The sequence below is a fragment of the Amborella trichopoda genome, chromosome 4 (genome assembly GCF_054954075.1).
Source record: "Amborella trichopoda isolate Santa Cruz 75 chromosome 4, AtrichopodaSantaCruz75HAP2 v2.0, whole genome shotgun sequence".
Classification (NCBI taxonomy): domain Eukaryota; kingdom Viridiplantae; phylum Streptophyta; class Magnoliopsida; order Amborellales; family Amborellaceae; genus Amborella; species Amborella trichopoda.
The window spans coordinates 1,631,734-1,655,387 of NC_142339.1; the positions used below are offsets into that span (position 1 = coordinate 1,631,734).

At 35.1% G+C, this 23,654-nt stretch overlaps 2 protein-coding genes across 6 annotated transcripts; both read right to left on the reverse strand.

Annotated features, from left to right (window-relative positions):
• Positions 1 to 1,373: 1,373 nt before the first annotated feature.
• On the reverse strand, positions 1,374 to 10,235 carry LOC18439449 (G protein alpha subunit 1). 3 transcript variants are annotated; one of them, XR_016053743.1, is made up of 13 exons: positions 10,027 to 10,235; positions 9,785 to 9,857; positions 9,192 to 9,229; positions 8,988 to 9,077; positions 8,726 to 8,803; positions 7,670 to 7,777; positions 6,200 to 6,301; positions 4,932 to 4,987; positions 3,993 to 4,127; positions 3,053 to 3,201; positions 2,680 to 2,739; positions 2,330 to 2,409; positions 1,374 to 2,024 (listed from the first exon to the last, which is right to left on the reverse strand). XR_016053743.1 is itself a non-coding variant. In XM_020670401.2 (13 exons), the coding sequence occupies exons 1-13, from the start codon at positions 10,111 to 10,113 to the stop codon at positions 1,847 to 1,849; spliced, it is 1,179 nt and encodes a 392-aa protein (XP_020526060.1). In that variant the 5' UTR covers positions 10,114 to 10,235; the 3' UTR covers positions 1,374 to 1,846. The 3 variants fall into 3 exon arrangements, 2 of the variants coding, with proteins under 2 accessions (XP_020526060.1, XP_088720397.1); XM_020670401.2 differs by having other exon boundaries at positions 3,053 to 3,146; XM_088864271.1 differs by having other exon boundaries at positions 3,053 to 3,146; positions 8,969 to 9,077.
• LOC18439448 (alpha/beta-Hydrolases superfamily protein) lies at positions 10,156 to 23,269 on the reverse strand. Of its 3 annotated transcripts, none has more exons than XM_020670403.2 (4): positions 22,347 to 23,262; positions 18,434 to 18,529; positions 16,834 to 16,901; positions 10,156 to 10,257 (listed from the first exon to the last, which is right to left on the reverse strand). In XM_020670403.2, the coding sequence occupies exons 1-4, from the start codon at positions 22,962 to 22,964 to the stop codon at positions 10,239 to 10,241; spliced, it is 801 nt and encodes a 266-aa protein (XP_020526062.1). In that variant the 5' UTR covers positions 22,965 to 23,262; the 3' UTR covers positions 10,156 to 10,238. The 3 variants fall into 3 exon arrangements, with proteins under 3 accessions (XP_020526062.1, XP_020526061.1, XP_011625371.1); XM_020670402.2 differs by lacking the exon at positions 10,156 to 10,257 and adding an exon at positions 14,661 to 14,901; XM_011627069.3 differs by lacking the exon at positions 10,156 to 10,257 and adding an exon at positions 15,738 to 15,964 and having other exon boundaries at positions 22,347 to 23,269.
• Between the last annotated feature and the right edge of the window lie 385 nt (positions 23,270 to 23,654).

A 23,654-nucleotide genomic window follows, 5' to 3' on the forward strand; every position in this document is an offset into this window, starting at 1 on the left:
ATTTTAATATTTTTTTCGGATTTTTTTTAAACTTTATTATGACGGATTCACCTGATTCCCGATCCGGATCGTCGATTCGCAGATCCGGATCGATTTTTTAAGAACCCGATCCGAGTCACCGATCCGTTTTTTAAACCATTGGGAGGAACTATAAATGAAGACGTATTCAAATTTAACCCCCCTCCAAAATTTTGTCTATGAGACATGGGATGTGACACATTTTTTAATTACCAGATGCATTTTTGCTTTAAATTGCAAAAAGTTTATATAAGGCTAAAGCCCTAATCAATCAGAATAACCTACTCCTTCAAATAGTGTTAAAACATATTATTTAATTGTTAAAAATCTTTGTGATGATTTTGAAAATTTATTTTCATCTCTAATTATAAAACTTAAAGATTACAAAGTATTACAAATAGAACAAATCTATAAACACTTGAAAATATTGAAAATTAACCGTCTAGATAATATATTGTAAGATGCACTATTTTCAAGACTTTAAATCTTTTTCTTTCTCTTTTTTTCATATATTCAACTTGAGGTCTAGATGGTCAAATTGAGGGTTTTTTAACATGTAAACGACCTCTTTCAGTGAATTTTGAGGTGCGCCTTAATTTCATTGTTCAAGACCTCACCCTTAACATGAACTTTTTCCAATTTAAGATGGGTGTTCATGACAAGGTGAAAACAATGAAATTTAAGGTAGCCTAGTTTTAAGGTTCAAAATTCATTTTAATTTTCTTAGATTCATGATCGTGGTAATGAAGATTATTGACTAGTGAAATTTTCAATCCAAAATCCATTTGTAATATGGATTTTCCTAAAAGAACGCATATGAATGAGTGAGTCGGCTGCTACACCAAAACATCACCTTCATGAATAGCAGTTGAACAAGTTCTTGTTTTCTCTCCTTTTCTCTTTTAAACTTCTTAAATTGAGAGTTTGTAAGAATTAACATGTAGGTAAAGCTTTGCTAAAGTATACTGCCCTAGCATTTTAGTTTCCAACAAGTTTCCAACAATTTTATCATAGCTTCTCAACAATGTGATGGATGATCAGTAACTAGCATACTGATTGAAACTCAAATGCTACCATATGAGATAATCCCGAAAACCTCTTAAGAAGTAGCTTAAAAGCCAGCATATCAGCTCGAAACCGCCAGAGCCAGCTCAGAACCGGCAAGGTTCTGGCCTTTGGACTGGTCCAGTCTAAAGACTCCACCCCATGTTTCCTACCTGTCCCCATGGTTTTAAGTAGTATTCTGAAACCTGCACCAGCATACCAAACAGGTACCTCACCAAATCAAGTGGCCTCAGGCTGTTTCGAGTATGTGGAGGCAGTTCCCCGACAATTTATATAGAAACAAAAAATAATAATAATCAAATACAACTGTGGGAACTAGTTATATTAAACCACCAGGCAAAAAAACCATTGGGAAGTGACAAGAGAGAGCGAGGTCACCTTGTTTCTCAATCCCAACCACCAAGACAACTACACCCATCCAATGGCTCTCCAATTTCCTTACGAAAACATATTCACTCAACATAACGACTAAAGCCTGGTCATGCACCCAAACATACCATGGATGCAATCACCAGGCACCATCAAAAAAAAGGAGATAAAACATTACAAACACCTCAGAGAAGATTATAAGAAAAAAAGGTAGCAATCTACAGTTTGTTCAGTATCAGATAAGGTGAGAGAAAAGATCAAATGAGACAGAATACATGCTTTTACTGCAAAATTGGAGGAGAGAGAGAGGGAGAGAGAGAGGAACCAGATGAGAGACAGTACATATGGATCGACATGTATGCTGGTCCATAGTGCCTCCTCTTTGGCCATGCTTTCAAAGCAAGCCTGCCTCGATAAGGTTCCTCCTCCTCAAGGTCTCATCCACCAGTTTGAAAGTCTTCTTTACAAGTTTCTGATCCAAAGCAGTAGTCCTATAAATCTTAAAGACCCGATCCACACGATCTGGGGTTGTACTCTGAAAGTATAGTTCTTCAAATTTCTTCTTCACAAACCTGAAAATATGAAATAGTAACATGAAGTCATGAACACCATTAGCATGTGTGTGCAACTGTGTGTGTGTGTGAGAGAGAGAGAGAGAGCGAGATAGAGATGGAAAAGGGGGTCAGCCTGGTTTAGTAGCATGTTGCAGAAAGTGGGTTGAAAAGAGATGGAAATAAAAGACGGCAACCTATGTGTATGCTTTTCCACTTACTATCAGCAAACATGTTCTCACATTCACATACTGAGCAAAGATCGAAAAACATCATAAATTCCCTAAGATGGGTTTGAGTCCTAAAACACATAATAGCATCCTTACTCGTATGCATGCTCGATCTCTTGTTTCCCAGTTGCAATAGGCTGATAATCTTTAAACCACTCGCAAACATTCAGTGGTACCTGTGTAAAACAATTGGCTTTACTACCCTAATGAAGTCATATATCAATGACCAAAATGCCCAGCCAAATTTGCAACAATGCCATCGTTACTACCCTAGTGAATTCATATATCAGTGACCAAAATGCCCAGCCAAATATGCTTTGCAACATTGCCAAAACAACTTAGTGGAGGTTAGCTTCCTTCACTCCAAGGGAAGCATGAAGTTTAACAATCAAATAAACAGTGACGATCCTCAAAGGAAGTGTACAGAGTGCGTTGGGAGCCCTCACCTTAGTAACCTTCTTCTCAAATATATCAAATTTGTTTAGGAACAATAGGAAAGACGTTTTCTGCAATCATTAGTGAAACACAACTCATTTAATTAGCAGCAAAAAAAAAGAATAATTTACCCGACAATTGCTTTACATTATCATATAGCCTTTAATCACTAAGTGAACCAACAAAATGAATAGAGAGAGAGGCGTGGGCTAATGGAGAATGGAGTGTCTGCAATGAGATCTGATGGAGGGGAGAGAGGGAACAAATGTTGTTCAAGAAAAAAAACAGCAATAAAAGGCAACCATGAATGAAAGGAGGACAGGACATTACCAAAAACAAAAACAAAAAAAAAAAAACAAACAAAGAAGTCAAATTGGAGAAAACCTCAAAGCATGGCTGCTTTAAAACCCAGTCAAATAGCTCCCTGGTTTCCATCATTCTGTTCTTGTTCTCATCTTCAAAGAGAGTCTGATCATACCTAGATCATGGCAGTGGCTATAAGCAATCTACCTCTCCTTTCATGTTTCCATTTCCTGTTTTTCATCTTCTTTATGGAATATCATACAGATATGGATTTCAAAAGAAATTTAGACAGAATAAGGAACCTATTATTAGTTAAAGGAAAAGTATACAAAAAGACTATTTACGTTTAGTACAAAGAGGTCATAATCATTCTTGTCTGTCAAATTTTAATCGGCGGTTGTAACTATGTCATTGACTAGATTCAAAAGTTCCAAAATAAATTTCTTGAACTTCATGATACAACCCAAGACATCCAATTTGACATCTAATGTCTAGGAGTAATTGTGACCTCCTTGTAATAATAGTAAATGGTTTCGTAGTGTACAATTCCTTAGATAAAAAGCAGATCATCCTGTTATCTCTTTTGAGATAGTAACAGCAATAGCGATTAAAAGAAAAGGAAAACAAAGTGACCTATAACTTAATCGGAAACATATTTTTTTCCTTTTTGGAAAGTTATATGGGCATAGGTTTCAAAATAAATTGAGGCAATTGATTGAACTAAGAACATTTTATCTTTGGGAAGAACTGATAATACAGAATTTGATCTGACATTTACAAGAAGAAAGGAAACCAGTAAACTTTGAGCCGTGGGCCATGCCAAAAAACATTTTATGTCTAGCCAAGTATGTTAAGCTTACTTGCTAATAGAAGCATAAAAGCTAGTAGATTTTTAGGGAACTTATATAAAAGGAAAAATGGTGAGAACTATTTGACTGATAATTAGATCCAAAAGCTATCAAGTATGGAGATCAGCACATTTTAAGTAGTGGGGCATGCGAAAAAACAGTGTTATTCTTACTCGCTAATGGCAGCACAAAAGATAACAGCTGTGACGCCTTCAAACAGATGAATCCATTTTCTTCTCTCATTTTTTTGGCCCCCCACATCAAAGAGCCTGTAAACTTCCCCACTTTTCCGGCTGTCTCCAACGGGACTGCAGAGATACCATCCTTGTAAACATATCATGCTAAATGCGGTGGAGATCCATAGCTATTTATGGTGATAGTTTTTATTGACAAATAACATTTCATTCCAAAGAGAGTGACATTATTCACCATAAAAAACTGAATAGAAGATTACAGGTGTTCAAAACAGATCCCAAGGCTCAAAGTATCCATTAACAAAATATAAGATATTGGTTAAGGTCTTTTTGTTATATATAATTAACATTTCATTGATCAAGGGGAATGACTAAAATAAAGTTGCAAGGGATTGCAACAAAAAAGAATCCATCCAAGAAAGTAGCAACAACAAAGACAGACAAAAAGGGATCGGAAAGGGGACAGTGGAATGAGAGAGGGTGTGTGAATTGCACACACTTTTGCTATCACGTCATCACTCCTCAAGGCGAACTACATGATTCCAATATGTATGCTGAATTAAACTATTAAAACCAAACCTACAATATATTTCTAAGAGAAAGGTTAGAATGGTAATGAAAGGTATAAACACGATTTGGGAATTACACAAAAAATAAGTAAATGAACCAAGCACTTCAATATTTTTCCTTTTGTTTCTATGAAGTTCTCATATATCAAATAGGAAGCAGACAGAACAGGACATTTGCATACGCAATGTTCAGAAAGAGGATTTGGAAAATGAAACAAAATAAGCAAATCAAATTAGCACTTGCATTTTTTTCTTTTTGTCATTAACTTCTTATACATTAAAGGAAAAAGAAGCAAATAAAACAGGATATTTGCATATGCCATGGTAAAAAAACAGGATAATTAGCTACCTGAACTGGATCTCTACAACTCCAGTTGTTCGCACTCTGGAGTAAAGAACATCCTCCTGCAACAACAAAATATGGTGATACACAATTAAGAGAAAAATAATAATATGGCAATAAGAAACTTGTTCAGGTAAACAGCTTTAAAATCCCTAGGATATATGGAAAAAATTAAAACTGCAACAAACAAGTGAAAGCAAAGTTCCATGTAGTCTCCACAGTGGCCCATCCAAAGTGGCCCATTACCAGAACATCAATATTGTGGACTTAAGTTTCCTTTTTTGTAAATATACTAGGTTCAAATCCTCAGTCTAACAATTGCAAAACATGTATAGAACATGTATTAGATGACTCTGCATGCATGTTCCACAAGCCCATATACGATGACACACAAGATACTTTCATGAAATGGTATAGTAAACGCATGTTTATGTTGGCTTGGGCCCAGATAATATTTATTGAATATCTGTTCTGTTTATTTTTAGTAAAATCTTTTCAATAAATGAGAAGCTAAGTAACCCAACAACTTCTAGTCATGTGGTATGATACCCACACCACCAGCGATTTAAAGCAGAATAAACTGAGCATTTCAATCATTCTTTTTTTGATTGGTAACTGAGTCAGAGCATTTCAGTCTTTTCCTTTCCACACTGGATACATTAGGCCTTGGCAATTGTGTAAAGAATCCAATTAATACTGGTATAGTCATTGTTCATTGGGGTCATTACCATCTAATGAAATGAAGGATGATGATGAAGGAACAACCCCCACCAGATCAGGATATGACCCCAATGGTTGGTCCCACCCCCTCTCCATCAATGTCCAAGTGCCCATCATTTCATCAAACATTGAGGACCCCAAAGTCCCATGGTTCTCCATTAGTCCATTGGATCATGTACTCTCCCTGCCAAAATGGCTAGGCTTTTGAAATTATGCGTGATCAGACACATCGATATTGCAGCCTTTTCTGCATTGCATATTACATTAGTTTTGTTTGGTGGACCTAGAAATATTAGTTCTGAAACCCTCACTCATTGAAGTGCAAACGGTACTACCGTCCCTGAACCGTACAAGTGCCTTGAATTTAGTTTCTTCTTTTTTGGACAATGTTACTGCCTTGAATTTAGTTTCTTCAACAAGCAAGAAATGAATAAAATCCATAATTCAACTAAATAAGGACGGGAATGCTCAAAGACCATCAATATAAAATCCATCAAGCTATGAGCATATCATGTATTTTCTCATCGAGTATCAAATTCAATAGTACTCAAAACCTTTGTGGGAATATAATTTGTATCAGACAAACGGTGCAAATTCTCCATGAAATAGTGAGTGCACTCTGGAACTTGGAGTTCATTTGCACGAGCATAAGTTTCCTGCACAAGACAGTTAATGTTAATCATAGATTACTATTGCATCAAGATCAGCAGAAAAAAGGAATAATATCCAGACAAATACGGGAAATGTTTATAGATAATGCATCTCATCCATAATTCCGAAATATCAGGAGAATGCATACAAAAAGTTGCATCCCGCCATGTGGAGAAGTAGAGAGGTAAATTAGGATAGTAATTGGCAAGGTTTCAAAGAACGCTAGGCGGCCGGCCTGGTGCCCAGTGCCCAGGGCCTAAGAAGGCACCCTAACCCCTGTAGTGAAAATTATGCAGATATATTCATATATGTGCTGTCCAAAGCAAATATATGCATATATCTAAGTTAACTTTACAATTTTTGCATTTTGTAAGAATAGACATTCCAAAAACTTCAAATCATAGAAATTTAGTGAAAAAACTTTAAAAAGTCCCTAGATTTGGGGCTTAGAAAAAACTTAAGATTTTTTTTCAATTTAGTGAAAAAACTTAAAAAAATCTCAGATATTTTTTTTTTTTTCCAATTCACGGAGATCTCAAAATCAATAGATTTGGGGATTAGATTCCAATGTTTTTTGACTCTGGGGGTTTAGAATATCCCCAAAGGCCTTTCATGAAAGAATCTTGGATCAAAAATGACCCAAGGGGCAATTTGTTCTAAAAAAATGGACGCAGCCCTAGGCGCCTAGGTGGGCTCCCAGGCCTGGGCATGCCCCCTGGGGTCCATCCAGCGCCTAGGCAAGCACCTAGGCGCCGGGCGGACAGTTTTTTGAAACACTGGTAATTGGACAAGTTATATTGGTTAACTGACTATTTCACCACTAGTTTGTGCATAAAATACCAGACAAGCACTCTTAAAGCAAAGTTATTAGTTAGGACCCGGTTTCTATGCGACCAAGCCCGCATATGTAGAAATGCGGGACTTTTAATAAATCCATTTTTGAGACGGATTTTAAGACTTAATTTTGAAGGACATGTAATCTCCAACATTGGAGATCATGAATATAAAAAATAAATAAATTTTAAAAACTAAAAATAATAATTCTAGTAAAAAAATATTTGAACAGTTAGTTTCGATTGTTTTTAGATGGAACACCTACTTGCAACGATCTTTAAAATGGATGCTTTACTCTTTCTGGACCGCATATGTAGAAATGCGGTCCAGCCGCATGAAACAATTTTCCTAATAGTTATCTTAAAAAAAACGTTCAAGAAGTCCAGCTATTGTCCTGATAATTTAATTTCTAGAGCACCTGCAGGATACATGAACGTGTTCAGGGTAATGTCATTTTGAACAAAAAAAAAAAAGGGAATTGTAACACTAAGAACCATAAGAGGCATATAAAAGTGAATCAAAACATATAAGACAACTACCTGTATCGCGTCATCCTTCCACAAAGTTTCTATCTCCTGGGCAAGCTCCTTACTCAGACGTGGATAATCAAACCTGTCTCCAATTTGAGAGAATTTTTCTCCAATATCCTAATCAGAAAGACAAGTCCTTAGTCAAATGCAGATAATTAAAACTGCCTCCAATCCTAACCCAGAAAGATATAAAACAATAGCACAAGCATGGTATCTCCAGTGCATTAATATCAGTTATATCCTCATTTCTCCTTCAAAAAGAATTCACATAATACAATTTCCAAATACCATTCACTTCAAGACAACACCAAAATAGGATAGAAAGGAAAGAGTATAAGGAAGATAGGTGATAATGGTCACAGTTCTTACTTGTATAGCTCAAGTAATGAATCAATATGGACATTCCAACAGCACAGATCTCAACCAGGCAAAGTAAACAGGGAAAACAAAATTTTCCTTACAACTTCTTGCCAAGCTTGACAGATAGATGAAATCAATTGTGCATGTCACAAAGAGGCAAATTAACAAGGTACTTAATCTTTCCTATTCATTTTCTTTTCAAACATGATTACCCCCCCACCCCAAAAAACCCAAAAAACAAAACCAGCACACACAGACTGAAACATTATTTACGTAGTGGCTTACATATATTGCATGTGAGAGGGGAAAAGTTACCAGAGACGTCTTCCATTTAGAGGAAATGAATAATTTACTCTCTAATGTGCTTCAAAATGTAATGTTTCTAACCAAGGAAAGCATTAGTCTACAGAACTTATCAAAACCCGTAGCCCAAGGAAACATCTATAGTCCATCCCCACTGATAAATAGTTGCGGATTCATTGTAAATGGGTGAATGCACTGTGGGCCCCACAAAAGTTAACCATCCAACCATTTGTCAGTGGAATGGATGGTGAATATAGCAGCAGATTATGGTTTCCCATAGTTCATTGACCATGGCAAACTACCATTTGTTGTTAATTTTGAAAGAGATATATGCAGGGCAATGAATGCATTTTCAATCTTCCTTTTTCAGGTATGTTCAAGCAAAGGAAGGCACTCTCAAACCTGATTATCAGGAGATATAACATACTTCGAGGAACCCTCTTCATTTTGAGCAAATTCTTTTGAACCATCGTACAAGAGCTGCCAAAAAACCCAATTCATCAAATTAAAAGAACAAATTATCATATACTAAAGGTAAAAGTCTAAAAGGTCAAGGGTCATTTGACTACTATCGATGCAATAATGCTTTTAAATAGTTGATACTAGATGCTCTATGCCTTGCAAAAAGGGAAACAACCAACACACCCTGTCCAATATTGCGTACTTTAATTGTCTGGTACACATTTGCATGAATAACTGATATATAGCTCATAAGTTCTGCCTCGTCAAAGCCAGTTTGAAATAAAAGTTTTATCTGCATATAATCCACGGAATTGGGAAATGTCAAGTTAAATCACCCCAAAAAAAAAAAGTCTGCAGTAATGACTCTGAATATAACATCAATAGAGCAAAACGATGCTTATTTTACCTGCTTAAATATTGTAGACTTCCCTGATTCTCCAGCCCCTGATACCAAAAACAAAGTTAGACTGATCTTCAGAATTATAGCTTCTTGTTTTTCTCAATCACTGGGAACAAATAGAGAAGCAACTGTAACCACACCAATATGTGCAAGAAACAAAATCCGAATGCAGGGATAGTATTCACAAACCAGATAGGCAGTCACAAAGAACAAGTTATGAGAATTCGAGGCTGTCAGGTTTTTATAACATTTTTGTATTCCAGAAACTATTTCTTAACAGAGCCAAAAAATTAAGGAACATTCATCAATGGATTGCTGCCGAACGCCTTGGATGTTGCAAAAGGCTTACTCAGTCACCGGTGGAATGTAGAAAGGTGGTGGAAACAGAAAGAAAGTTAATAAGTAACAATTACCAATTTATTAGAAATCTTGTTGCTCCAAGGGAAATAAATATCTCCTCACTTGTAACATATTACTCACCGAAATCTCAAAATAAGTGAATTGGCTACACAAATTTCAATTTCCTTTATATTGAGGCAAATGGGCCTTTGACTATACTCTAAACTAAGGATACAAGCATCAAGTCACATTATGCGTACCAAGCAGTAGTAGCTTATGAATATGTTTTTCAATCTTTGATTCCTGAGCAATCCTCCTCTCTATTTCTGCAGCCTGAAATGTACACAAAGCAAGCAAAGTCATGGAATAATGGATTAGAGATTATGAATTAAAAACATCAAGTTTGTGAAATGTTACAATGTACAAAGACCAGCAACACCTGCTCATACCTAGAATAAATAAATAAATAAATGCATGAGAAGCTTATATACATATACACCACCTGAGATTTTTCCTTGGCATCAGCTTCAGTGAGAGGTCTTTGTCTGCTGCAGAGTAGGCCCATATTTTCTATTAAAATGGACAGCATGGAACGATCACCAGCTTCGCCAAAAGTTCTTTCAAAAAATAACCCCAACAAATCTTCTACTTTTGAAGTTTTGTCAAGACAGCTTCTACTGCTACATATCTACCTCATACATATTTGGGTGCATCCTATGAGCTCAACGAAGACCTTAAAAATATATAAAAAAATAATAAATAAAATAGGAAAAAATGAAGCAAACAAAAAACATTTCTAAAATTGACAAATAAAAGAAACATGATGCAAAAACGAGAAGAACCAAATAAGCTAGGGGGAGTAACATGAGCATTTATATACATAACATGCATGTTACATTCATAATATTCATATAGCAGAGGAATCCACAAAGCCATGCAACTATATCTTATTTCAAGGTCCCAGTATAGGAATACCCTACTCAAAAGTCTAAGGAATTTAACTGATTGTTTTATGTGAAATTTTATTATGTACAGAACTCCATGGCACTAATCACCATTGGATTTTCTGGATGAACAGACAGCTGTGTAACTCGGACACATGTATACATGATTTTTGGTGCATGCACGCCATAGACACCACACACATGTTTGACATATGGGAAACACAGACACTTCTGCCACTTTTGTGAAAATGGTATGATAAAAATACTTAATTTCACGTAAAGCCCCGCTTCTCTATTCTGAAATGATACAAGAGTGCCATGTCTAAAAGGGCAATTTAGGGTTGGCATTTTGACTCTCATATCACGAATGGCAGGGACACACATATCCGTGTCTTTGTATCATGTCCAGTCCCCATGAGATATTCTTGCGTTCCCAAGCACAGGGAAGGCCAAGATATTTGCTTGGAAGAGAATAGACACCACATCACTCGCTTAGGAAATACCTCCAAAGGCTTGTCCTAATGCCGATACTACCACAAAGTTTTTCTTTTAAGCTAATTCTATGGACCAAAGAAACCTTGAGCCAACCATGAGCATTAGAATTTTAATCCAAGATTTTGCCTTGATAAGCCTAATGTTGTTACCAACCTAACAGAGATGAGTAATGATGACAAGAAATCACTGAATGGCTCTTCAACCCAAGTAAACAGGGTCTAAGCTCCCTAGAGTTTCTAAACGAATATTTTGGTTAATCCTACATAAGTATTTCCTAGAAATATGTAGGTTTCCAAGAGTACACATACACGGATATTTATGTGTAAGTGAATTCAAAAAATATGGACAGAGGAACAAAGATGCACCCATAAGCCGAGGTTCTCAATACAATGCGAGCCCTTCTCACATAGGATTGCAACACCTTCCACTAAATATATGAGCACCGAGATGACTGCTTTTTTTTAGTAATAAGTTACTAGTACCCAGCTAGAGCAACAGCCTGAGAATGTCAACTAGTAACTGAATTACGAACAGGCCAATGCATACCCAGAGTAAACAAAAGAAAATTTTAATAGGCAAGCTATTCAGCAACTTAAACTTCGGCGAATTTGCTTAGAGGCGCCACCTATTTTGGCCAATATTCAGTACCTTAAAAAAAAAAAAGAGAAATTTCTTTCAAATTGAATACAATGTTTGGCTTAAATTTTTGAAATTTCAGGTCCTTGAAGCGTTTTGTAGATAGACCCATTTGTCATTAACAAAATAGTACTCCACTTCTAATACAAATTCAGTAAAAATTTCCATCACCCACCCAGTTCTCTTACACGCTAGTTTAATTTTTTTAAAGCAAATATGAAACCAAATTTCCTCCAAAATTTTGAAATTATGATTTCATCCTCACAAATCATTCAGGAATTCTTGACCTTTGCATTGAGAGATTCAAATAATTGAGAAATGGTGTGTGCATAGTAGGACTTGGGATGAGCACTTACAGCACTTGGCACATGTATTGGAGGTCTTGCAACAAGAAAGTGTCTATGCTAAGAAATTGTTGTGTGAGTTTGGCATGAGCGAAATTTTTTATATTGGTTGAATAGTGTTTAATGGTTCAGTCTTTCTTATGATGATCAAGACACCAATTTACTGTTTCGAACTTTAACATAAATAACAAGCAGATAAAATAGAAATAAATACCATACAACATTATTGAACATCACAGATCCAAATACAGTTCAATACTTTGTTCATCACTTCTCTTTTCTCAAATGAGTAAAATTAAGAATACAGTGTCATAAACATACCTCTCTCTCTCTCTCTCTCTCTCTCTCTCTCTCTCTCTCTCTCTCTAAACTTTCACAGAACCAAAAGAGCATGAAATAAAGACCTTTAGGATCAAAAGTGAACTGTTCAGATATCGATCAAATATGATAAACAGTCACAAATTAACATTTTTTTCCTCTGAACATTCAATCTAAGTTAAACAAAAAATCCATTACAACGCTTAACCACTTAATTAAAAATCACGAAACTGATGCAATGCATGAGCTATAAACACACAACAACAACAAAATTAAACTTCAAAATACATTTAAAAAAAGAAAGAAAACACTGTTCACGATGTAGAAAAATCCAAACTACAATTCAGGAAAAAAAGAATTACAGTCTAGAGAGAGAGGGAGACAGAGAGAGTAAAAAACACTTAGTAAGTAATCACCCTAAGTGTTCCTTTGATCCATTCTCAGTAGAAAGACGAGATCTAGATCCAGTTCATTAACACAGAGCGAGAGAGAGAGAATATAAAAGGCAACACATGGAAAAGTAAAAGGAAATTAAAGAGAGAGTGCGTGTGGTGTAGAGTGAGAAAGAGCTTCTTCATACCTGGGGAGAGAGAGAGAGAGAGAGGGGGGAGAGGAGAGAGAAAGAGCAAGTTGAATGGGAGTCCCTGTGACAGAGACCCCCAAAACAGGCATTTCTTTAAATGGCAAAAAGAGGGAGGGGAGGGTTGAACCTTTGAACGTTGAAAAGATAAAGGGAGGAAAGAAACGTAGGAATAATGGTAATGGAAGGAATAAGAGGAGAGAGAAAGTGGTTCTAGAGAGAGAGAGAGTAGATGCTGGGAGGAGAGAGAAAGTGGCTCTAGAGAGAGAGAGAGGCGCCTTCGTAGGGCTGTATAGCATAGGGGAGTGAGTTAAATAGTAATCGGTGTCGCGGGTTTTGGGGAGGAAGAAGGCAAGAAACGAGTGGGTCAGAGAGAGAGAGAGGTGGGGTTAGAGAGAGAGAGAGAAGTGGGGTTAGAGAGAGAGAGAGAGAGAGAGGTTTGTTGATTTCATACTTCAATATTAGTAGGATGAGAGAGAGAGAGAGAAACATTTTACTTTAGTTTAATACTTCAAGTCTGGCCTAACTCAATACCAGTCGGATTAGAGAAAGAGAGGTAGTTTATTTAATACTCCAATAGTAGTGGGATGAGAGATATAGTTTAATACTTAAATTTTGCCATTATTTCAATACTAATAGGATTAGAAAGACAGAGAGGAAGGGAGAGAGAGAGAGACAGAGGTGCATTGGTTCAATACTCCAAAATAACAGTTGGATGAGAGAGAGAGTTTCCGGTGTTGGTTCTAAATTTTTAATGGGGAACTATTTGATCTAGATCAAATAGTTAATGGTTCACTCGTGACATTGTGGCCGATGTTATCTCAGCCATCTATTCAGATCGAATAGTCAGGAACTAAACAGCATAGGTAAAATATATATAGGCGGAGATATAGAGCAAGTTTTCTCTTAGATTACTGTTTATTAGTTCCCCATTAGAGGGATGTGAGAGAGGGAAATGTTGGTTTATAATACTTCTCTCTTAGATTAGTGCTTAATATTTTCCCATTAGTGGGATGAGACAGAGAGGGGGGGGGGGGGGAAATGTTTGTTTATAATACTTCAATAGTCAATATGAGTGGAAGCCGGTGGGAAAAGGTTAAGAGAGGTGTGATTGTTTAAAATTCAATATTAGGGGGTTAGAGAGAGAGAGAGTATTGAGGTTGGAGAAGTGAGGAGAGAGAAAGAATTTTGAGTGGGGTTGAAGATATGTGAGCGTGTGGTTTCATGAGAGAGAATGTTTTTGTGATGAAATGGTTATGATGGGTCAAAGGAGACCGAGCAACTACTTCCATCTTTCTTCATTAACATAACATTCATCAACATTTATCTCTCTCTCTCTCTCTCTCTCTAATTATTCTCCGAAGTTCCAAACTTTCACTCACCGAACATTGCCTCTCTCTTCTCAGCCACTTTCCATTCATCTTAGGTATCATGGCTAATTTTGACTAGGGTGGCAACGGGTTGGGTCGGGTTAGGCCCGGATGGATTCGGACCCAAGCCTGGACCTGAAAAACTATTATCGGACCTAGACCGATAAAAAATTTGTGAGTCGTTTGGTCTATGACGAAAACATGCGGTACCGAGTCAATTCAGATAAACAAAAAAAAATGGTGAGTCGTTTGGTCTACGACGATAACATGCGGTACCGAAGCTATTTAAAGTTGTTCAACAATCGAAAAAAGATCGTTGATTTTCGGTAGCGGAAAGTCACTGTCATGATGCACTCCCGGATCACAATGAACTAAACCAAGCACGCCATTATGGGAAAGAGACTTTCACCTTTTTAAAGAGAGCAAACTTTATTTGATCGAACACAACATAACTAAACTAAAACTTTATTTAGAGAAAATAACAACACATATGCCATCAGGTTTGTCACCACATGGTTTTCAAGAAATTGTTTTGAGGTTGGTTCGAAATTGCACGAATTCAAATTTTACAAAGACGGCAATAAAAAACTGATACGGCCGAGAATAGTAACCATAAAAAACTGATACGCCCACCCCAACAACCGCCTTTTGATGGTAACCATGCCTATCCAAGGGCTATTACCTGAAAAACTAGTTTTTACAAAAGGCAATATGTCATCAATCTTGTAAGAAATATAAAAGTCTAATAACTATTTACCTAATTTCTTTATTTTACCCTAAAAATCTCTCTTATCACAAATGATTAAATAACTCTAAGAAATAGAAGAAAGAAACCCTGATTCCCTCACTCTCCCTGCTAACATTTGGTTCTATGATGAGATAATAATTATACCTTGGAAATGACTCTTTAGAAGGAAGAGATTTTTTTTTTTTTTTTTTCTTCTGTAAACCCTCAAAAAATTGATTACATGAAGTTTTCATTCTGAATATAGGGTTTGGTCTAGTCAACATTGGTCGGAACAGTCAATGAATTGAGTGGGCCAAAATTTTAAAAAATAACAATAATAATTTAAAAATGCAGAATTTATTGCAAAAAATCGCCGAAATTTGTTTGAATTGGTCAAAATAGGCCGATCCGACTAGAAAAACATTGGTTTTGACCAATTTTCTAATAGACTCGTTTTTTGCTTTAGATCATACAAGCCAAAGCACCGATTCACCATCTGACCGTTCTAATTTGGAGGTTCAAGCCCCTATTGATCACAGTGATATGCCATCCTTATCCGATGTGTATGGTTTCCTCGACTTCAAAGGACATTTGCGTGATTTGATATATGGTGATTTGCATAATGTGATTTTAATCATGTATACCAAGAGGCAAATGTGATTGCGGATGGCTTAGCTAAATTTGGGGTGTTATTGGCTGAGAACTACTTCATGTTTAATATTCTTGTAATATCTTTTTTAGAAATAAAATATCGTAATGTTGTAAAAAAAAAAAAAAAAAACAAATTTAAGTAATAGAATAGAGAAAAAGCACTCCGACACAATTTATACTTTTTATGTTGCTTCACCATGAGGCTTTAAACTAGTCAAAACACAAAACTCCCTTAATTAACAAGAATTTATTTTTCATTAGACTAATTCTAAGAGGAATCTTTTGATAATGGAATTGAAGGTTCTTGGATCTTCAGCTTGAGGCGTATGAGCAGTGTTCTTTATTATTTCGAGTCGAGTCTTCTCACCAAAAAGCCTACAAAATAAATATGAATTTTGCAAACATTATAGTGTACTACCAAATTTTCTAATACATTATTGTTTACAAAAAGACTATTTATCTTTTGTACATGAAGGTCATAATCATTTTTTTCCATTGAATTTTAAAATGAGTGATTGCAAAAATATCATTGAATTGACACAAAGTTCTCAATAACATCTCGAACTTTGTGCTTGTCCCAAGCCATCCAATTTGACATTTAATGAGTGGAAATGATTGTGACCACCATATACAAAAAGTAAAAAGTCTCTTTATATGCAATCCCTTCTAATGCCAAACTTCCGTGAAATTCATATTAGTATTTGGCCAAAATCTGCATTTATAAAAAAAAAATTAAAAAAAATCAAAGACGCGGCTCAAGACTCTCCCAAGCAAAAACCTAATGACTCGCCCCGAGTCTTTTTCTTTTTTCTTCTTTGGTTTTAAAATCATTGGTTCAACTCAAACTTTCTAAATGAACATAGGAGTAAATCATTCTTGTAATTTAGTTTAGGGTGCGATTTGTATAAAGCCGAGGCTCAAATAGTGTCGAGAAATGTGGTTTTAATATGGAAATATTTGTGACAGCCTTAAATATATTTTCATCTCTAATTATAAAATTTCAAGCTTAAAAAATAGTGTAGATTGAGTAGATATATGACAACTTGAAAATCTTGAAAAATGACGGTCCAAAAAGGCATTACAAGATGCACTATTTACGATTTTTAAAATCCATTTTTTTCTCATGCCCATGTTATTTGGACATCAAAACAACCTTTTCTAGTTAAATTTTTAAGGCGCGCTCTAATTTGGTTGTTTAGAGCCTCAGCTCTATATAAAAGTTTTCCTTTAAGCATCCAACTTACTTCTTTAGCTCAAAGGCCATCTCCACTTCAAATATCTGGTCATGCTCACCCCACACGATCAAGACTTCCTGCATGTCAAAATAGAAGCCCATCAAGAATTGACAATTTATGTTTTTATTCGTATAATAAAATCATCCTCCAACAGAACATGAAATATATAAGAAAAATATTTATTATTAGTGAAAGGCAGATACAATCACTCATAGCCATCAGATGATAAATCGAGTGGCTGATGTGTGCCAACCATGCTCACATTTTGAAAAATATTTTGTTTTGAAAATGATACATTAGCCACCTGATTTCACATCTTTGTATTCTTATGCACCAAAGGTAAGTGGTCTTATACTTTCTTAGTATAAAGTAAATGGATTTCTTACATCAAAGGTAAATAGTCTTATACTGTATTATTATATTCAATCCCAAACTAAAATACATGAGAGACATAGTACCAAACATGTAAAAAGGCATGGGAATATCATTTTTGGAAAATGGTTTGAGAGGCTGCGGCCCTATCAAAATAAGTAAATCATCACCTCATAACTCATCGAAAATTGCAAGTTAAGCATTGAAAAACCTCTACATCAATCATCTTGACTTACAAATTATGGTTGTGAAAAAAAAACCAGGATTTCAAGACCTAAAAATATTGTACGTTGTAACAAATTATCTAAGACCGTTCATTTTACTTTAAAAATAAGTATTCACAGATCCGCAATATCTCTACCATTTTTTGAGTTTCAAAATTTATTGTTGATGTTGAAAATTGATTTTAGAGCCATCATAGAGATTTCTATCGCCGAAAGTACTTTCTGGATGAGGATTTGATGTGAGGCTTTATTTTATTTTCAAAAAGCTTAGGCCTTGTAGAATCCTCATCCCATCATTTTTATACCTAATATTTATCCCCTTTTCTGGAAATGAATAGAAAGCTAATGTTTGTTCTAAAAACATTTTTTGCTCACATTTCCTCAAGCTTTGGATGTCAACAATGAAGGATTGGTTTGTGTTGTTCCTCAGGTCAATGTGTTTCTAATGGATTCAAGCTGAGGAATAACAAACGTATATTGCTTTGTTGTTGACATCAGTTATACGACTGATGTCAATCGTCCATTGTCGATGATTGTAGAGGTGTTGGTAAATTGTTTAAAGGGCGAGGTTTGTATGAGTTGCCCACTTTATATTATATAAGTAAATTTTATCGGAAGATGTAGTTCTAATATAAAAAACCTTATTAAAAACCCTTATCTAATCCTAATTATACAATTTAAAATTTGGAGATTGTATACTTCTCCTTGTTGCACACTTGTAAAGAATATATTTCAAGAATCAAAATTCTAAAATACCCGTGAAAGGTTGTTTGGGTTATTTTTATTAATGAGTTAATTATTTTTTATATTTTATACTGGTGTGTGATGGTGAGAAGTATAAATGTCACAAATTTGAACTTAATCTGATGTACATAAAAACCAAATTAAAATACACTATATACTCTAAAAATAGTAAGACATGAGTATAAAATATTAAATATGATGTCGATTGTTAAATTTTTTTTTATGAATTTACCCAATATTTAATATATGATGATAAATTGTGTATTTACCTGGGGAAGAGGTTCTATGTCGCCAGTGTCCTCTTTTCCAATTGTGAGTCCGAGGAGCAGCTCCTTCTTCTCCTCTCTGTTTTCCTTATACAAGGTCTAGAAAATTCATAAATTGAAGCCAAATTAATAATGAAAAATGTGTTAAACAATTAAAACGAGGGAAAATATCTCCATACCCCCACTTTTTAAGTTTCATTTCATAATAGATCCAAGGTTTTACAAGATATCTTGGAGCATAAAAATTGCATATTTTATTTCTTCTAACCCCTTGAGCTAATTTAAACTTGTTTTTTTAGGCCAAACAAATTTAAAAAGACATACATTTTCTAATAACCATCCTCCCAAATTTCTAGAGAGAGAAAGAAGGGCTTCATAGAGGTGAAAGGTTACTGGAGAAACACAAGAAGAGAGAGCGCAGTGTTTGGAGAAACACACGAGGAGAGAGAGCGAGAGATGCAGGAAAAAAAAAAAGAGAGAAGTTTGGGGAATATAAGTGAAGAAGAAGAAATGATTGGGTTTAGAAAAATTAGTTTTTCTCACAGTTGTTTAGGTTAAAAAATAAGTTTAAAGTGGTCAGGGGGGTAGAAGATATTTTTTGAAACCTTGGGGTATGTAGGAATACATAATTAATTATTAATAATCTATTCCTATTTATAAAATATATTAATAATTTAATCTAATTTATTAATTATTAATAAATTGAACTTTAAATTCCAACAATAAAAAACATAACAAAAATCATTATATGGCCATGAGAGGGCGTATTGTCCATTTGCTTCTTCATGTAAAACCCTGTCTAGGCCTCCAAATTTGTGAGACTCAACGTCCTCAACCTATGAGACCAATTTGGAAAAAAAGAAAAAAAAAGAGAAAATACAAATCTGCACTGAGTAGTGGCGGTCAATTTAACCCAAATTATTATTATTATTATTTTTTAAAAGGATAAGCTTTCTATACCTCTTTTAATATATAAAACTTATATACTTCCTGCTATCCAATTATAATGTCATGCCTCTACACTATTTTATTTTTAATTTTATTTCTACAAAATATTTTGATAGCAAATTTTGGGCATCACTTGAAAAAAATATAAAATAAATAATTTTAATAAAATAAAATTACCAAAATGCCTTTAAAATTTTTATGGGTATTTTGATCATTTTATTTTATAAAAAACATTTAATATTTTTTTAGATGCATCCCATTGAGATGATGACACATACTAAATTTCATATTCCTATAATTTATAGAAACAAAATTAAAAATAAAATACAATGTCGAATCTAGATCAAACAATCAATGGCTCATCAAAATTGGACAGCTGGACGGGGACAGTAATATCTTCCATACAATAGAAAAGTATAAAAACCTTTCCATTTTGAAAATAGAATTACTAAGAATGCAAAATAAATTTGCTTCTTTTACTTTTTTTTTTTTTTGGTTGAAAATACTAGTCCAGTGGTTCTAAAGTAGATTCCTCTTAAATATCTCTTTAACCTTAAGCAATAAATTATACTATGAAGCAGCGTACATTATGCATCCAAAAATAATTATTCTTTTTCTGAAACTTTTTTTTAATTTAAAAGTCCAACTGCTAACGACTTAAGCCCAAGTCTAATTCTTAAGCCAAAAAATATATTATCGATATAAATAAACAAATAGCTTAAATTTAAGACAAGAGAGTGAAAGTTTTAGGTATAGATGGGTCGTCCTACAACAGGGCTTTTATGCATTGACTACCAGAGTGAGTGAGAGAGAGAGAGAGAGGTTCTCTTTGCAAGGACCCCATTGTTTATGAATGGAGGTGGGAGAGGATGGCAAACAGGTGGATCGACACATCAATCCGACAGGTGGACCTGATCAAGTCGACTTGACGAGGTCCAGCTCTAGACCCGAACAATGGATCCGACGGGATGGGTCTCCACCTGACCTAGGCCCGACTAAGGTCAGGTAAGGGAATGTAATAATGATATATAACAATCTTTCAATGATCTTTTTACTTGTCTAAAAAAAAAATTTCTTTAAATATCTTTCTTTTATTTTTAGACCTGGACCGAAGCGAACCTGTGGGTCTAACCTAAACCTAGTGCAGTCAGACCTAAACGCAGAAGGGTCAAACCAGACCCGACCCATATCGAGAGGGGGAAAGGGTGATTCTCTTTAGAGAGAGAGAAAGGAGGAAATTAGCAGGTACCCTGGGCCACTTTCATTACAAATCATCAAAGTAGGCCAACGATTTATTTTTGACTTGTCTACTTTCTTTGCCCATGCGATCCAGTGGTAGCTCTCCACGCTTAGAGAGAGAAAGTCACAGAGATGCACCTCTTTCTTAACAAATCTTTGGAGAGAGACTCCTCATGCTCCATGGTTTACAAATCTTTAGAGAGAGACTCTTCATGCTCTCTAAATCGTTGAAGAGAGAGAGAGGGCATTCTCCACAACTTGGACAGAGAGAGACCTCACCTTATGCTCCAATTGTCCATAAATCGTTGAAGAGAGAAGAACCCTCGTTTGTCCATAAATCGTTGAAGAGAGAAGAACCCTCGTTTGCCAACTCTTAGAGAGAGAAAGCACTCTTTCTACACCATTTGCAATAAAAAACAGGGGAAGGTTTCTACGTTTCTCTTACAGTATAATAGAAGTTCTATCATATCTCTACCGTCAAGCCATCCAATTTTGATCGGGAGAGCCACTCACCATTTGATCTTAGATTCGACATCTCAAAGTATTTTATTTTTAGTTTTTTTTATATAAATTGCATGAATATGAAATTTGGTAAATAACATCTTCTCATTGGGCATACCTACAAAAAATATTAAAAGTAATTTTTCGATAAAATATAATGATCAAAATACCTCTTGAAACCTTCATAAATATTTTGATCATTTTATTTTATTGAAAATATATATTTTTTATATTCTTCGTTAGTGTAAGTTTAATAGATGAATAGACGTCCAAAATTTGGTGTCAAAATAATTTATAGAAAAAAGTTAAAAATAAAATAGTGTAAAGACATGATATTGTGATTGGGACAATCTTAACTCTCAATTCGGAATGAAAGGTTGGATAAGGGAAAGATAGAACTTTTATATAATAGGGGAAGCATGGAAAGTTTGCCCATAAAAAAAGCCCTCATGAAAATGGGGTTGGGGTCGTATGCACCGGTTAATGTCTAAGCTTTCAATCTCACCTAATGCATTAAAAAACCACTAACAATTTTTAAAAAAAAACTAAGGGGGTTTTTCATAGCCACTTAAGTATTGAAGTACAATAAAATAAAATAAAAACCTTCATTCCCAAAAGGACACATTGAAGTACTAAAAAAAAAAAAAAAAATCCTCATTCTCAAAAGGACACAGTTCCTATGAATCCATGTAAAAATGAGCCACCTCTTAAAAATTTATTTTTGAGGTGGATTTTTTGACCTAATTTTAGTACACGTAATTTCTAACCTCTAATATGGAGCTTGAATATGAATAAATAAATAAAATTTTAAAAATTAAAAATAATAATTCTATTAAGAATACATGTAAACTATTAATTTCAATTGGTTGCATCCATCTTTAAGATAGATGGTTTATACCGCATGAAACGAATTTTTAAAAGTAAATGATCTCATTGTATATTTTTCCGAAAAATAATGAACAAGAAATTCACTAACAAAACACATACAATGCAAGTAAAAGCATAAGAAAACATAACCAATTTTTTTTAAAAAAATAACCTTTTAAATAAATAGAAAAATCCAAAACACCATGAACAAAAAATTGTAGAACAAAAATTTAACACAGAGAAGAAGCTAAAAATAATAAGCAGAAATCAAAGACATTAAAGCTAAAACTTACATTTTACATAATGGAAAATCTGAAAAAAAGCAGAAGCGAAAATTCAAAAAATTAATGCAAAAACTTACGTCGATTATATCTTGTAAAAAGAAATTAGGCACCATATGAACTCTCCTGTAAACTGCAAGCCTGACCAGAGTCCGGAGATTCGAAGGTTTTTCCGGCAACATGAGATCCCATATTCTTTCGACACCCGCTTTTTGAAGTAGTTTTCCGTTATCTTCCCGTTTCATATTGACGCCGGAGCTTGCGATCACGACCCGTAAAATCTTTTCGGGACACATTCTAGCCATCTGATATGCAACGAAACCCCCATAACTCGTCCCTGCAACGGAATAACGTTCGACTCCTAGTGTTTCCAGCAGCTTTATAACGGAAACGGCCTGGAAGACCTCTGATCTCTCTCGGGATATACTGGTCGATTCCCCGAAGAAGACAAGATCAGGGACGACGAGATCGAATTCTCGAGACAACGAAGGGACCTGACCGTTCCATTGCCACATGGAAGCCGGTCCGAAACCGTGGATTAGGACCAGAACCGGCCTCGTGAAGCCGGCCTTCGGGACCCAACAGTGGATGGTGGTTTCGCGGTCGATATCGACCGCCTTCGGCTCTAAGCCATGGGAGACGAATAAATTATGGAGGCGTCGGCCGAAGAAAGAGACAATGCTGAAGCATTGAGACATTGTTTGAAGAGAGAGAGGGGGAATTCACAGTAGAGAGAAAGTTGGAGAGAGAAAGTCCAATTGGAAGAGAAACGGCAGGAGAACGAGAGAAACGGAGTAGAGAGAGAAAGTGGGGTGGGGCACATTGAGAGAATCCTGAAAATAGTAAGACAGTGCAGATAGACAGGGAACTGAATAGAGAGAGAGAGAGGAGAGAGTAAAAAAGAGAGGAAAGAGAGTAGAGAGAGAAAGAAAGAGAGGAGAGAGAGAAAGTTGGGTAAATAGGAAGAAAATTTGAGAAGCCTTATCTAACCGCGCTGCATTTGTAGTTTTATTAAGAGAAGGATTTCTATGATGCCCTCTTAAATGTGTGGAAATATCAGTCATAGACGATCTATAATTACCTTTGAATAAAGTTCCAAAACAAAAACAATTGTTTTTCGGTTCGAGACTCATCCCAAGTCATCTAATTTGACATCATTTTGTGATCTCATTATATAAAATGTAAAATGATCACTTTGTAAACAATGTCGAAAACTATTTCATGTAGATGGAACAATATTTCAACATTTACGGTCCTCGAGGTATAAAGCATCCATCTTAAAGATAGATGTAAATAGGTTGTCCATTAAAAAAACAATTGAAACTAACAGTCCAAATGTTTTTCTTAATAGAATTATTGTTTTTAGTTTAAAAAATTTATTTATTTTT